At 42.6% G+C, this 16057-nt stretch overlaps 1 protein-coding gene across 1 annotated transcript in view; it reads right to left on the bottom strand.

Moving 5' to 3' along the window:
* Positions 1–5763: 5763 nt before the first annotated feature.
* ahrra (aryl-hydrocarbon receptor repressor a) overlaps positions 5764–16057 on the bottom strand; it is a 59217-nt gene continuing 48923 nt past the window's right edge. The window contains exons 6-9 of the mRNA XM_034108344.2: positions 13454–13592; positions 13080–13213; positions 10240–10421; positions 5764–8980 (exon numbers count right to left, since the gene is read on the bottom strand). Of these exons, the coding sequence (XP_033964235.1) occupies positions 7846–8980; positions 10240–10421; positions 13080–13213; positions 13454–13592 (1590 nt within the window). The 3' untranslated portion in view covers positions 5764–7845. The remainder of the gene's footprint in view (positions 8981–10239; positions 10422–13079; positions 13214–13453; positions 13593–16057) is intronic.

Genomic DNA, 16057 nt, shown 5'->3' with positions numbered 1-16057 from the left:
TGTTCCTTCAGCAGATGGAGGTAACACCGTACACATTAGAAAAATCCCTCTTAATTCACTTTGTAGAGTTGCCAGGCTTCCTCATCTTTCTCCAAACAAACTCCTCTTCCAAACAATTATTTCTCCATTTGTTCCCAAGCCACGCCCCCTTGCACCTGGGGGAACTGCACAGCTGATTAGTGACTAGTGGGTGACAACAAGTTAAAGCCGGGGAGAGAGGGACACTGCAGCAGGAGAAATAAACCATATATTTCCTCACATATGTGGCAGTGTCACAATGCCACAAGATTTTACTTGCTGTCAATTATACAATACAGGCTTTAGATCAGCGAAAATATGGGCAAAGGAATGCTTCACTAACATTACTCTAATAATAAGACTTCTCCTCAGGAGTAGTGTGCAGTTGTGACCAGTAGGTAGAAGTGTTCACCAGCAGAAGAGAAAGCCTTGGCCTCTATCCTCGGGTAACCCTCACAGATTAATCAGTCAACTGGAGCATGAGCACAAACCAAAACAGGCAGTGCTGGCAGCGGCTCCATAATCTCACTGTACTCTCCCCATAATCTCACATGGGAATTATTAGAGCATTCACTAGTCCTGTAGGTTCACATCATGTTTGCTGGCCCTGCTCTGCGGGATTGATTGCGGAAGTGTATACGAATATATAAATATTTGTGGATGGATGGTAGATACACGCAGTAGAGGGTTGAATTTTGTTATGAAGCATGTTGTGTGTGTGAGAGAAAGAGCTGGCTTGCTTGTGTGTTGTGTACGTGCGTGCGTGTGTGTATGAGTCACGGTCAGCTGCGGCCTGCATGTCTATTTTATGAATCACCCAGTTGCACTCAGTAACCTTTCAACAGGCTCGTCGCCCCTGGGCACATACATGCACAATTTCATTTTAACATTGCGTCCCACTAAATTCCATCACATTCAGCAGTTTATTTTTACATCCCTACGACTGAAAATATGAATGTTGTTTCTTCTTCAACTCATTCCTTTCATCTTGTTTTTAGAGCAGGCTTTCCCACCCAATGTACCCCAGGGGTTCTCTCTCCCGTTGCCTGGGGGCTGGTAAGACCAAAAATGCTTTAATGTATTTGATGACATAATCAACGGCAACAGATAAGGGTATAGATGTTAAGTTACAGTGTGTTGTTGCCAGGAAACGATTGGTGTGTTGTCTACTGTGTAGTATATATAAACTTGTGAGCCACTCCTCAGTTCTAATTAAGTCACTACAACTTAGTTGACGAAGGACATAGGAGCCCCCTTTCCCCAGCCAATAGGCAAATATAGGATCAAATCTATGGTCAAACAGACAAACCCTGGCATGGCTGCGTAAAAAGAGGCACCCCGTTTCCCTATCTGTGGGAGTGCCCTGCAGTAAAACTAATGCCCATGTCCAGGTTGATGTCCCTATGTCCTTCCATGTGACAAAATAGATTGCTAATCTGTAAAGACAATTAGATTTGTAACACTTGGTTCTCTTGTTAGACTGATTGTGGTATACATTAAGTTCATATTTGAACTCTGATGGGTTGACCCTAAACCCCCCCTCCCCCTTTTCTAATATTCCTTTGTTTGCTTTTGTGCATGCGTTTTTTATAGTTTGATGTGTATGTATAGTATCTGTTTGATTTCAAATAAAAGGAACATGAATGTAAAAATACTAAATTGAATATTATAATATTCAATATCTACGTACAAAAGTCAGCATGAACAAGTACCAGTTTATAGCACTTTAAAAGTAGTTTGCAAGCTAGCAGGCAAGCTCAGTCAGCTAAAACGTATGTGTAAATAACTAAAATGAATGGCTAAAAAGTCTTAACATGTTATATTTAGGTACAGTCAATGTACTGTATAGTAGATACCTGGCTGATAGTTAGCGAATAGTTATAAATAAACAATTGAAAATAGATAGCTAAACGCAGGCAATCATTTCAAACAATTAGCTTAAAATAGCACAAACACGAGTAAAAGGTGATGGATTTACTGTTGAAATTGTAGAATAAACTGGCCAAAAGTAGCATTTACAGTTGAACAAGTGAGCTAGAAGTAATGAAAAACAGTGAAAATACTTTTATATTTAGACGATAAAAGGGTTGGAAAATGGCACGTAGTAGGCTAGTAGTAGGCTATGAAGGAAAAGTTGACCAAACATTGATACTTAAATTGTATGAAAGAATAGTCTTTTTACCAACTACTTTTATAAAAATCAGTGGAGTGAAGTAATTTTAAATGGAACATTACTGGTGATTTAGGGTACATCAAAAGGCTACTGTTAAGATATATTAACACGGCTAAAGAAAGTAAGCAATGATGCAAGGTGCTGTTTATTGTTCATTATAGCTCACTCAGAAGTAGCAAGGTTGTGGGGGTTAGGGCAGGGGATTGCGTGACTATCTTCCATATGCTTAGTAGGGTGTGTGTATATGTGCATGCATAAGTGTACATGCGTGTCTCTGATATACCCTCAAGGATTCCCCTCATTGTCAGCAGGGGACATGGGGAGAGGAGATGCGGACATTGTTGTGTCGATGTATGCATTGGTGCATCTGCCTATATGTGCGTGTGCGTGTGCGTGTGCGTGCGTGCGTGTGTGTGTGTGTGTGTGTGTGTGTGTGTGTGTGTGTGAGAGAGAGAGAGAGAGAGAGAGAGAGAGAGAGAGAGAGAGAGAGAGAGAGAGAGTGGGTGTGACCAATTAGTGCAAATGGTGTGCGGAGCAGCAAAGAGTGGGGTATGAACGGTCACGCAACCTTGCATAGTATAGGATTATAGGTCTTGGTCTGCACACCAACGCACACACACACTCTCTCTCTCTCTCTCTCCCCCCCCCCCCCCCCCCCCCCGCAGATACAGCTGTCAACAAGCATCAAACACTTTGCTTACACTACAGTAGCCCTAAGCAGTCACTCCTCCCTCTTGATTGGATGTGCTCTTTTCATTGTTTTCACCCCTTTTCCCAAGCGAACTTCTCTTTTCTCACCTCTTGGTTTTGCCTCTGCACCTCCATCTCCGTCCCACTCTTTTTCATTCTCACCTCTTCCCCTCTCCGTACAGAACAAGTGTCATATGGCGAGATAGCGTGATGGAAGGTTGCGTGCATGACAACGAATATTAATCATTTAAAATCAGCCGCATCCCGGCCATCATTGTCACATCAACAATCATGAAAATACAGTAAGACAAAAGCAAAGTACTCCTTTGGGGGGATGTTAAAGAGTACACAGTATCACATGAGTTACTCACTTGTAAATAAAATGGTGTGTGTGTGTGTGTGTGTGTGTGTGTGTGTGTGTGTGTGTGTGTGTGTGTGTGTGTGTGTGTGTGTGTGTGTGTGTGTGTGTGTGTGTGTGTGTGTGTGTGTGTGTGTGTGTGTGTGTGTGTGTGTGTGTGTGTGTGTGTGTGTGTGTGAAAGACACTCACAATCATATGTAATTAATGTTTCAGGCCTTGATTCCTGTAAGGCCACGGATACGTGCTTCACCATTGTTCAGACTGATGTATTATTACATATGCCCTTATACCTTTTAATATGTAGTGTCCACAGTTTGAGTGCAAGTCTAGTTAGCAAACAGATAGTAGTTAGTATATGTAGTAAAAGTCATTTATTGATTGTTAACTGTATCAATCACTTATGGAGATCATTCAGCCTTTAGCTCCAGGTTTGTACAGTAATTCAAGCAATGAACATCATACTTCTTCTGAAAAGTATTTGAATGCTTGCAGTGTTTCATTATAGGTCTGCAACCAGAGGAGGAAGTAAGATTTTAATTGAGTCTTTTTTAAGCCAAGAGGAAGTACAAGACCTCTCAACTGTCACGCGAGTGACCACGGTAAACTCATCAGATGAATTGAAAAGGGAGATTATACTCATAGGAAGTTTAGTTTAAAATGGAGAAATACTGGCTTTGAGGATACCAATCATTTTTTGAGTGACTTCTATTGTTTTGGCTGCAGGATAATGTGAAACATCAGCAACTGCATTGCCTCCATAGTAAATCTACTCAAAGTTATTTTTATTTAAACTTTATTGACAGCATTTAAAAGTTAAAACATTATTATTTTCATGCAGTAATCACTGTCCTTTTCCCAGGATTTGGTTGTTCTATTGCACCCTTTACATAATCAAAACTGAATCAAAATGCTTAATTATTTGACATGGTATGATATTATATGATCTATTTTTAATCACATAGTGGATTATATTTGTGTAATATAGTTAAAGATGTGAAGGTCATGACAGGATGTCCTGTAATTAGATGTGGCTATCTGGTACTTACTCGCTATAGTAAGTATAGTATTCAAACGCACCAACTGCCGCTCATGCACATAGACTCCCGACCCAATAAGTAAAATCTCCTCACTAACTAATCCTTGTGTGTCCTGTAATTCCCGATAATCCATACTCTGACTATAGTGAAACAAACACAAGCTTTGGAACAGGGATTAGAGAGCGGAGATAGCTGAACTATCAGTAGGAGATGCTTGGTCCTTTAAATCAGGTAAAGGTCATATACGATCAAGAGGTGATGGCTGCACAACTATAAAATTCTGATTATTCTGTGACATCTACTTCATCACCAATGTTTGTTTCTGGTGTGAGGTGAGGAGAGGGCATATTATGATACATGGGAGAGAAACTCCCTCTGGAGAAAGCACAGAGATTTTAGCCTTTGCAGACCATTTACATGCACATAAACCTAGAACACACTACAGCAAAGGGAAAACCCCAAAAATCATAATAAGGCCTCTTTAAACAAGAATTTGAGCCTCTAGCTTCATTAGTACTTAGTTATTCTTATGTACCTATGAGGTCAAAGGTCAGGCTAACTACGAATGTAGGCCAATGTATTTCATTCAAAGATTCTTAAGCAGGACATACGATAACACATTTTATACTACCTGAAATCGCTCCCCAGTTCAGTTGGAGCAACATTGGATAAAAAAGATAATCTATGTTCTTGGACTGTTTTAAACCTGATGTGCAGAGGAAATAGAAATAACTACCAAGTAGGATAGAGGTCCGGCTCTTCCGGCAGCCTGAGGACATGGACTTTACCACACATTTTAGGTAACATCTCTAACCTGCTTCTATCCTTGCCCCATACATCCCTGTGGACACACATATTCCCCTGGCTGTAGCCCTAGTCCTAGACAGTGGTGAGAGACTGGCGTAGGATTACCCAGTTCGTGTGAAGGAGCTGTCATGCCAACTTTACAGCGCATTAATCATACAGGCAATGTGGCTAGAGATACTCTGTATCCTGTTCTGCTGAGTATTTATTATTAATAGGGACACAAATCTGAAGGATGAGACCACTTTCGAGGTACGTGAAAAATTCAGAAGATACTAAAGAGGTGGGGACGTTAACGGAACAATAGAATTAGGCGATCTTTCATACTGTAAAGCATTTTTTAGCTCCATTATTTTAATATGACATTTTTATTTACTTTTGGTGCACCTACATTATACTATGACATTGTTTTACAAAGTACAGTTTCTTTCACAAAGCTGAGTTGCCGTTAACTTCTACTCATCTATTTCAATAGTAATATTCTAATCAACTGTGTCTAATCTGATTACTCTGTAAAAGTATTTTTGGTATTCCAGAATACCATCAAATGTGACATGTTTGTGTTATCCATCAAGCTAGCATTAATTTGTTGCTCTCTTTATTATCCGTCTAATGTCCAAAAAAAACACACTTCACTCCGTATTTCCATTTAAAGAAAAAGTATTTTAATAGATAAGTCCCATTTGCAAAAGACACGTAGAAACATTGGAAGACACTGCATATGTACACTGTGTTCGCTACCTTGCAGCTACCTCCTCCATGAGACAAGTATGACAGTCTTCTGAACAATTATCAAAAAGATAGCAAGAAAATAAAAGCCATATTTAATTACCTTAGTGAAACAGAAAAGCCTTCAAAACTGTAGATTTTAAATTACAATAAATACGAATCATCAAACATTTATTGAAATGAACACACACACAAAGAGAAAAAGACCATTTCAAAAACAGTGACACCATGTAACGTTGTGCGTGTCGACTCAACAACTTGTCTGGGTAGGCGGGACTTCAACTGAACTACTCCCAGTAGTGCAACTTAGAAACTACAACAGCAGCTTCACATAACTGAGACTTTAACATTGAATCAATGTTGGTGCTTTGAATTCATTTGTGCAAAAATATTGATTGTGAAGATGACGCCTTTTCGGACTCAAAAGACAACACGGAAAGTGTATATGCTGAAATGCTGATCCTGGCGTAAACACTAATCCAAACTGTACAACATTAATGATCACTTGTATGTCCGACAGGGGTTGCACGACTTAAAAGGATAACATTATTGTGTGCGTTAAAGAACGTTTTAACAATAGATAGTATTTTTTTTTCCTTCAACTCAAACGAACACTTCAACTGATAATGATATTCGTCGTATTTTCGTAGGTCAATCATTTAAAGGGTAATTCTAGTGTGGGGATCTCTACCACCGGGGGTCAGAACCGAGGAGTACAAACTTAGACCACCGCTGATGTTCAGTTGTTTTTTTCTCCAAATGTATGTATGCCTTCATTTGTGAAATCAGCGTTTAGTTTAATAATCCGATGTGGTGACTAAAGCCAATAGTTTCACATGTTTTGGTCCATTAACTACAAATTGCACACGTGTTCTGCCATTTTTTAAACTGTCCTTCATGGAGTTTTTAGGCATTCTCTGACAAAAGCATAGCATTAGCATTGCATACTATGCTCAAGAAAAATGTGATTGAGGACACACATTTTGAGTGAACAAAGATAATGGGAACTTTGTTGTGTCGCGCATTGAAAAACTGTATGCAACATTGTTTCAAAACTCTGAAAGTGCATTTAACACAAGTCTGAAATGCAAAGAAACCACTAGATTCCACTCATACATCACTAAACCCCTGATCCCACCGGAAGCGTCTGCGCTGCGGCCACGCCGCGCCACGCTGCGACCGCGCCGCGCTGCGACCTCCTCCTGCGTCATAACCCACCAGGCGCGTTTCAAAACGTTGCGGAAGCGGAGCGTCGTGTGTGCAGCCTCGCAGTTGTTGGATCAACGTTCTACTTCCTGCCTGCGCCGCGTCAAAAATAGGATTCATCCTATATTTTAGAAATTCCTTGCGGCGAGGAGCTTCTGGGACGCTTATAGCCGCGCGCGGCGCAATGGGTCTGGTGGAATAGCACCCATTGACTAGAGTGGCCGTGATCGCTAAAAACGCTGCAGCCGCAGCGCAGACGCTCCTGGTGGGATTAGGGGGTAAGGGCAGTAATGAAAAAGGTAGACGATGTATAGTTAAAGCACTAAAACATGCAAAAAACCTCCATCAGGGCAGATTATCCTAACTAACTATAACTAAGTATGCTCTCATTATCAGTCCCCCCCCCCACCCACCTGATGAACCCGGCAGTGAGTCATCTCCTGTGTACAAAGTCTCTTTTTACAACAAAATCTTTGTTTCTCCCACATAAACCAAGTGTACACAACACATAAAACAACAATGAAATTGTCTTTCTAGACATAATTCGTCTCACTGTCACGAAACTGCAAAAGTGCTAGGAGCCACAACAAACATGTATTCCTTACAAACAAAATAATCTATCCATAAAGTGGATTTAAAGTATTATTTTTGATTGTCACAACACTGACGCTAGAACCTGAGCCTTGATTGTGACCTCTTCAGCAGAGAGATCGTCGTAATGTTGACATCCTGGGAATCCTAATGTTATGCTGGTGCGTGTGGCGCCATACAAAGAACTTTGATGCACGCTGAGTGTATGTGTGTGAGATTATCTTCTGTGTTTACACTTTTATGGCATATAAGTGTAAGGACTGGACTTTTGGTGGCCTGTGCTCATCACACATGGCATAACGTTCCTCTGACCGACCATCATCATGGACTGGCTGATGTCGTGAGTGCTCTCAGACCACGGGGGGGAGTCCATGGGCTCCCGCTTGATGGAGTGGACGATGCCGTGACCTTTGAACTCGTAATTGCCATGCTTGTTGTAGTCTGGGTGCATGTAGGCCTTGTGAGGGTCCTGTGGGAAGACGTGTGTGTCCATGAGGTTGACGGATTGGTTGCTGCATACAGAGTTTGAGTGAGAGAGTCTCTGAGGACTGAACTGGTTGTTGTCATTGTTATTGCCCATGTCTTTGTCACATTTCAACAGACGTGCGGTTGCGTTCCCGCCGTTGTTCATTGCATAGTTCTGATAGTTGCCGTTGTTGTACGGCGGGCTGATTCCCGCTTTCCCTCGCTGACAGGGCGAGTACTGCGGATCGTAATATTCTGCTTCTGTTTTGAGATGGGCGTTCTGGTCGTACACCCCGTTACCATAGCGGCGGTCGATGGCTTCCGGGTCGCGGCACCCCCAGGGTCGCCCGTAGGCATCGCAGCCGTTCTCTGAGTCAGAGTCGTGCTCTATCTTGATAGGTTGCATCTCGGGCATCATATGGCCGTCGTAGCACTCCCCGTAGCCGTTCTCGTTCTTCACCAGATCCACGCAGTAGGCATCTGGGTCCGAGGGGATCTGGACGTTCCCGTAGAGCTTGGACACAAACACCTCGCCATTTCTGCCGCTGTGGCAGTTTGGGGAAAGACGATATGGCTTCCCGTACTGCCCGGCCTTGTTCATGCGGTTAGAGGGGATGTAGCCGACACCCTGGCCCGATCTGAGGGGGCCGGAGTTCGGCCGCAGAGGCCAGCCCCCGCCAAGGCCCGGGCTGACCCCTTTATGGGGAGCCATGGTGGACTTGCAGTAGTTGAGGGGCTCATCCTGGTTGTAGTAACCATCAGCGCGGTACTTGAGGTTGTCTTTGGAGAGCGGGGTCCAAGGAGTGTGCTGACCCCGTTGGGTTCCACCAGGAGTCAGGAGGAGAGGGTCTGCTATGTCACCCATTCCTCCACTGAAAGAGTGCCTCCGCAGGGGGTCTCCAGGCTCACTGTGAGGGCATGAGAAAAGGCAGGGGAGGAAAGAGAGGTCAGGAAAAGAAGTAAGAGATTAAAAATCACAAAATAAAAAAGGCAAACCAATCAGATTATACAAAGTTGTTGTAGTCCTTGATAAAGAGGTGGTCTCCTGATCCTAATTGGTCTGCTCAGATACCCGTTTGGGAATGTCCATAAACTGAGTGTCTTTTTCTGCTGATTGAATAATGACTCACAGCCCAAATGTCTAGGTTTGGTTCATGAGAGAATCATTCCAAAAGTGACTCATCTTTTCCAGGATACATCTCATGTGAAAATTGAGAACAGAGTCAACAACCATAACCCGAGGATCAATGATGATCTAGTTTATAAGCAAAACAATGCAGCATTTGCCTTCAGCTGTTGCACATTGCATTACATGAGAAGGTGTTCTTTGTTTAAGCTGACCTGCAGTACTTTTCCCTTAAAGGACGGGAAGACTCCAAGCCATTAAACGTAATGGCCAACATGCTAACCAACATGCTGTCCACTTATAAGTAATTGCTATTTTTCTAAAGAAAGCTGGATGATGTTTTGAAGGATTGAACAGCAGAGGGGGTGGTAGGGCCCTGCTCTCTGACTACAGCTCAACTCTTGGCCTGTCAGCCTCCCAACGTCGTTAATGATGCATGAAGCACAGAGGGCCCTTTCCAAGCAGATGCATGCATTTGCTCCTAATTGGCCACAGGTAAGGCGTCCAGCATTTATTTGGTTTGCTGTGAGAGGCTGCTGGGTGAGGAGAGAGCTAATGTTTGTGTTGGTAACTGAGTCTAAGGGTAAATGCTTTGGGTGTTCATAAGGCTGTTGCTGGGCAACACACTGGTATATATAATAAACAATAATACATGGACTGATGCCCATGTGTTTTTTCTACTGTTTTGAATACTTTTTTGTGTACCATTGCCTCATGGATCTTAGTCTAGGCTACTACTTAGGTCACTACTTAATTCTATAGGTGAATCGTTGTGTAACATTTAACTTTACTTTGTTGCCAGTTTAGTTGCTGTGGCCTTTCAAGGTCTGACCTTTACTCCGTGAGGCAATTCAGTGAAATCTCCAGAAGAGATAACACGTTGCCAAGATGCATCAAACCTCAAGTTTGTGAAAAAAAATAAAACTTGACCTTTCATTTCACTATAGCACCCCCATAACATTTACACTAGGACACTGTACAGTACATCATCACAACTTTAGTACAAGTTGTGAGATGTTGCTCATGTATAAGGTCTCTTACCCAACTCCTCCTTTGTTCTTTCCCCGCATTAACATGTTCTTCATTTTCATCTCGGTGATGGAGGGCAGTAGGAGGGGTACACCTATGCAGAATAGAGCCAGCTGGGGGGGCAGCAGAGCCCCGGAGCCGGACTTCTTTTTCTGACCGTTGAGGAACTTCAAACGTCCCTGGAACTGCACAGTCTGTGAGAAAAGAAAATAGGAATGTACTGATTGGATATCCAATTATATTTACATCCAATGCTCTTTGAAAGCCTGACATTACATCTCTCTGTGCGTGTCCACTCCTAGATTAACATAGAACATTACAAGTCCTAGAAAGTAAAATTCTACTTCTTTTGTATTCAAACAGTCTTTTTTACATTTGATTTCAGTAACCATTAGATAGTGTAAATGTGCCTCCTGAAACGCTAAACTGTGTCTATGTAATGATAAGGATAAAGATCTGCACAGCGGTGCCTTGAGCTGAATGCTAAGATTAGCATGCTAAAATATCAACAGTTCCAATTAGTGTTGTCACGATACCAACATTTTGGTTTCGATACCGATACCAAGTCAAGAATTGCGATTCCGATTCTTTTTCGATACTTTTCTTAAAAAAAGGGAAACAGTCTTAAATATAATCAGGGATGCAAACTCATCAGGTATGAAAAAGGTGACAAGGATCCGAGCCCCCGACCCACGGAATATCGGCTTTAAAATTAGGAATAACAGATGATTTTAGCAGTCAGAACAACTAAAGCAGCAGGTAATAATAACAGAAACGACAAAGAGTCACATCTAATATAAATATATATAAAAGCATTTATTTTAATTGTGTAGCAGTGAGTTTAACATTTTGGCAGCACTGTTGAGCATTTTGAAAATGTATTTTCATGCCTCTGTGCAAGGCTTAGTCTTTCTATCTTTATGGTCAATGGTGTAAAGTAACTAAGTTCATAAACTCAAGTACTACTTGGGTACAATTTTGAGATACTTGTACTTTATTTAAGTATTTCAATGTTTCTTTTGCTACTTTGTACTTCTAATCCACTACAGTTCAGAGGTACATGGTGTACTTCTAATCCACTACAGTTCAGAGGTACATGGTGTACTTCTAATCCACTACAGTTCAGAGGTACATGGTGTACTTTTACTCCACTACATGTATTTAATACCTTTAGTTACTTTAGATGTGGACAAATGATGTGAAATATAACCAAGTGTTGAATCAGACTTTAGTTCCACCTGGAGTAAATCCACCAGCTACCCTGCAGTCTACAAAGTACTTCAGACTAGCTGCACCTTCACCAGCTTTGAGAACACTTTCATGATCAATCATTATAAAACATCATATATATTATTCTGAAATGGACCAATCTGCACAACGACTACTTTTACTGTCGCTACTTTTTACTTTTACTGTAACAGAGTATTCCTACACTCTGGTGCTTCTAGTACAAGACCTGAGTACTTATACTTTTACTGTCGCTACTTTAACTATATTTTGATGATAATACTTTTGTACTTTTATTTGAGGATCATTTTGAATGCAGGATTGTTCCTACATTCTGGTACTTCTACTTTTACTCAAGTACAAGATATATATTTATACCACCTCCGTTTATACCCTATGAAAAAAACTAATAGAAAACGAAGGCTAAAGCTAACGTTAGCAGATAGTGATGCTAGTTTGCTAGTTAAGTTTGCTCAACGATAATATTGCGACAGAAAAACTTTTCAGTGCACATCATGCTCTGCCGCTCCGACAGGGAGCTCTGCTCTGAACACCTGACTTCTGGCTCGTTCACAGACTTCTGGCGTCTTTTTTGTCAACAAGCCGAGGCGCAGCGGCAGTTTCAATCCCTCTTTCAGCCATGCTTCTAGTTTTCTCACATGCTCTGGCAGCTAGCGCGTGGCCGCGTGCACGAGAGAGGAGAGGGACTTAGAGCGTGCTTGAGAGGAGCGGGACTGCAGGCACGGCTGCAGTGCAGCGAGTGGAAGCAGAGCGCTGAACACACACGGCTCTTATTAAAACGGCGCTTTTTCACGGGAGTACTTTTCCCCGTCATTCTTAAAGTACCGATACTAATGAAACGGAGGAATCGTACCGTTTTTAACGGCAGAGTATCGCGGTACCTTTCAAGTATCGGTACACCGTGCAACACTAGTTCCAATGCTATCATGCTTATGTTTAGCAGAAAATCTATCTTTTTAGCAGGTATTTGGAGATAGCTAACCAGGTCTGAGATCTTACTTTATTTGTTTAGCATTGTTAACATTTACTATAGGACCAAAGCATGGTTAAGATTTTGGAGAATTTCATTTGTTGTTGAAATATTTTACGAGCAGAATGAGGACTTTGCATTCCAATGTGTTTGTCTTTACTGCATTATGCTGACTGGTCAGACAAGCACCTCACCAGTTTTTGTTCACTACTAGGCTACAAGTGCTTCCAGTATAAAACTGCCATGGACAGTTTCTGTTGTGCAGCCAATGTCATTGCAGCCAGAGCGGACTTGATGACAGTGAACATAATGACCCTGATGAAATGGTCCAAACCCTTATTGCTCTGTCATCAGGGCCCCTAGCTTTTCCTCTGCTGTTCTCCAAACCACTCACAGCCATGAGGGATAAACCAGGCTTCTATTCTGCTGTGTCCAGGCTCCTAATGACCTCATAATGCCTTGCAACACAACTATAACTGTACACACTGCATTAAAAGTGTTGCCGTACCAAAGGGGTCATCATTTTATTATAGGCCCGGGTCTTCTCCAAGAACGTGGGCAACATTTATTCAGCACTTTTCTGTGTAAACTTTAGTGCATTGAAAACAGAAATTGCACTGTTCAGACAACTCACCAAGAATCCAGAGGTGCTGTCCAAGAGGCATCGGACTCTGGCAAGGAAGCATCTGTTGAGAAAGCAGGAGAGCTCGGAAGGAATCCCCCCGGCCTCCGGAGAATGGAAGAGGCTGCTCACTACAAACTCCTCACCTGGATGGGAATAGAGAAAGATGGAGGAGATTTTAATCTTAAGGGAAGTAAATATACATAGAAAAGCTGCATCTACTTTCACATGTATCTAATGATTTATGGCAGTGTGTGAATCACTTCCCCGAGGACATACTGTGATATGCCTCATAGGTAAATATATGACAAAGAATGACAGGATCACCACCAAGTCCACACCTAAGCAACCGTTTGTATGTGTTCCCTTCACAGTGAGCTACCCACCATTCCCTGCAGCCTGCTGGTGGTCCTGGTGGTCCTGTGACCCCTGTGGAGGGCACATGGCCCAGTGGAGCTGGCGTTTGAACTCCTGGCGATCGTCTATGTGAATGTAGTCAAACACATTCTGGTGCATCACGTCAGTCTGTGGAGAAAATGTAATGGATTTCAGTATGGAAATGTGTACGCTATGAGAATCAGGCATGTATTTAAGTGTTGGACTCCTGCCTTCTTCCAGAAGGCTTAAGAAACATGAGATAGCATGTTCGCAGCAATGTCCGCAGACTGACTCTAAACCACTGTGTTTTGCTGCCATAAGTGCAGCTGGTAGCGCCAGTTTGGAGAGGGGATTCCTGTTGTTGCTGCTGCCTCAGGATTCCAAGGAAGCGTGCTTATTTCCCCCCAGTACACACATAAGGACCATACTGTACACACAAAGTCACTGAAATGTGCAGAAACAAACATACACACTTATAAAGCTATACGTCTTCACATAAACTAACACAGGAGCCTTTCCTCAATGCAGTAACAGTCTAAGGGCTGAAGGGCAGCTGTGTTTGTCAAACATCGCGTGACACCGGCTCCCGAACAACACACACACACACACACACACACACACACACACACACACACACACACACACACACACACACACACACACACACACACACACACACACACACACACACACACACACACACACACACACACACACACACACACACACACACACACACACACACACACACACACACACACACACACACACACACACACACACAAAATGAGCCGGGAACCAGCCCACTCTCGTCATGCCTCGCTTTCTTTTCCAGCAATAGCTTTGCTTTCTGTCATTCCATGACAGATTCCCACTAAAATGTTCAACCTACTCCCCTTCCCTCTCTCCCTCTCTCCCTCTCTCCCTCTCTACCTCTCTCCCTCCACTCTCTCCATAATTTCCACACTGGTGGCACGCGAGGGTTTTTGATCGCCTGCCTCTGAAAACACAATCTGTTCCCACCGTCTTCGGCCTGTGGGTTGGTTCCCTACCGGCAGTCGGGCAGACGGATCGAGTGACTATTGTTTATGTTTCCCATAAAAAACACAGAGCAAAAGAAGAAGGGGAAAAAGAGAATAAGTGATATTTGTGTGATCCTTCAAAGGCTAACTGCCCCAGTAACAAATGGGATGAAAGGCCAGTAGAGGTCTTCTGCTCTTCTCCAGACCTTTCTTGTGGTGCTACTTAGTGAAGCGTTTTCTTTTGTTCTTTTTCCTGTGGTATATTAGGGATAAGTGTTGTTCTGACTGCAATTGTGGGTTCTAAATGATGTGACATGTTGGAGGCAAAGAATGTGACTTAAAAAGAACCAATAGCTTATTTTGCAAGAATTGAACATGTGGCACAGCTAATGCAATGCTTTGGTGGCACTGAAATATAGCATGATGATTCAGGACACATTTTAACTTCACATTCTTTCTTAAGTTCCTCATTTAGAGTGCTATGTATTATGTAATGAAAATCCTCTGTATTTTAGTCCATAGTTCTCAGTATCGACAACACTGACTGGTACGAAGAATGACATCATTTGAATTTGCGTGTATATAAGCAGTGATTTTCTGCCACTGGAGATCAAATGTCACATGATTACATACCATTGGCTGCTTTGCATGCTGGGATCATTTTCATCTTTCGCCTATATTAGGCATTTTAAATATGTGTTTGCATTTACCTTGGCACAAGGTATTGCATTTCGTTGCCTCTTGCTCTACAACAAAAAATAACTAAGGTGCTGAACATGGTATATACTGTTTATCTTCACCATTTGAGCGTTGTGTGTGACGAATCGAAAATTGTTCTTTGTTTGTTTAAACGCATACAAATATTCCATGCACCTTACAGTTTTAATTTCCTCTGTCTGTCCACACACACACACACACACACACACACACACACACACACACACACACACACACACACACACACACACACACACACACACACACACACACACACACACACACACACACACACACACACACACACACACACACACACACACACACACACACACACACACACACACACACACACACACACACACACACACACACACACACACACACACACACACACACACACACACACACACAGTGGCAGCAGGATCTTTCAGACCGCTTTGGTTTACCTGTCGACTTCATGGCGATGGGGCAGTAGCCCCAGTCTGCTTGTAAGCCAAGTGGGAGCGCTCTAGCAGAATAATTCGTACCCCAAAGTGTGTGTGTGGGTTTCTGTGTATGCGAGCAGAGCTGGGTGCAAAGGAGGGATTCTAACAGTGAAAAGCACTTTATTCATGGTTTTGAAGAAGCGAGATGATTTTAGCATCGCAGGACAGGCAAGCCCGTGTGTTGATATCATCCATAATTAATGGCTGGCTGGGTAAAGCCGCCGGAGAGGAAGGAAGCTAAACCGCTGGTGACTTATCAGTGCACACACACAAACACACACACACACACACACACACACACACACACACACACACACACACACACACACACACACACACACACACACACACACACACACACACACACACACACACACACACACAC

Source organism: Pseudochaenichthys georgianus, chromosome 20 (assembly GCF_902827115.2).
Source record: "Pseudochaenichthys georgianus chromosome 20, fPseGeo1.2, whole genome shotgun sequence".
Lineage (NCBI taxonomy): Eukaryota > Metazoa > Chordata > Actinopteri > Perciformes > Channichthyidae > Pseudochaenichthys > Pseudochaenichthys georgianus.
The sequence above is the reverse complement of the archived record's forward strand: the minus strand, read 5'-3'. Positions and strand labels throughout refer to the sequence as shown.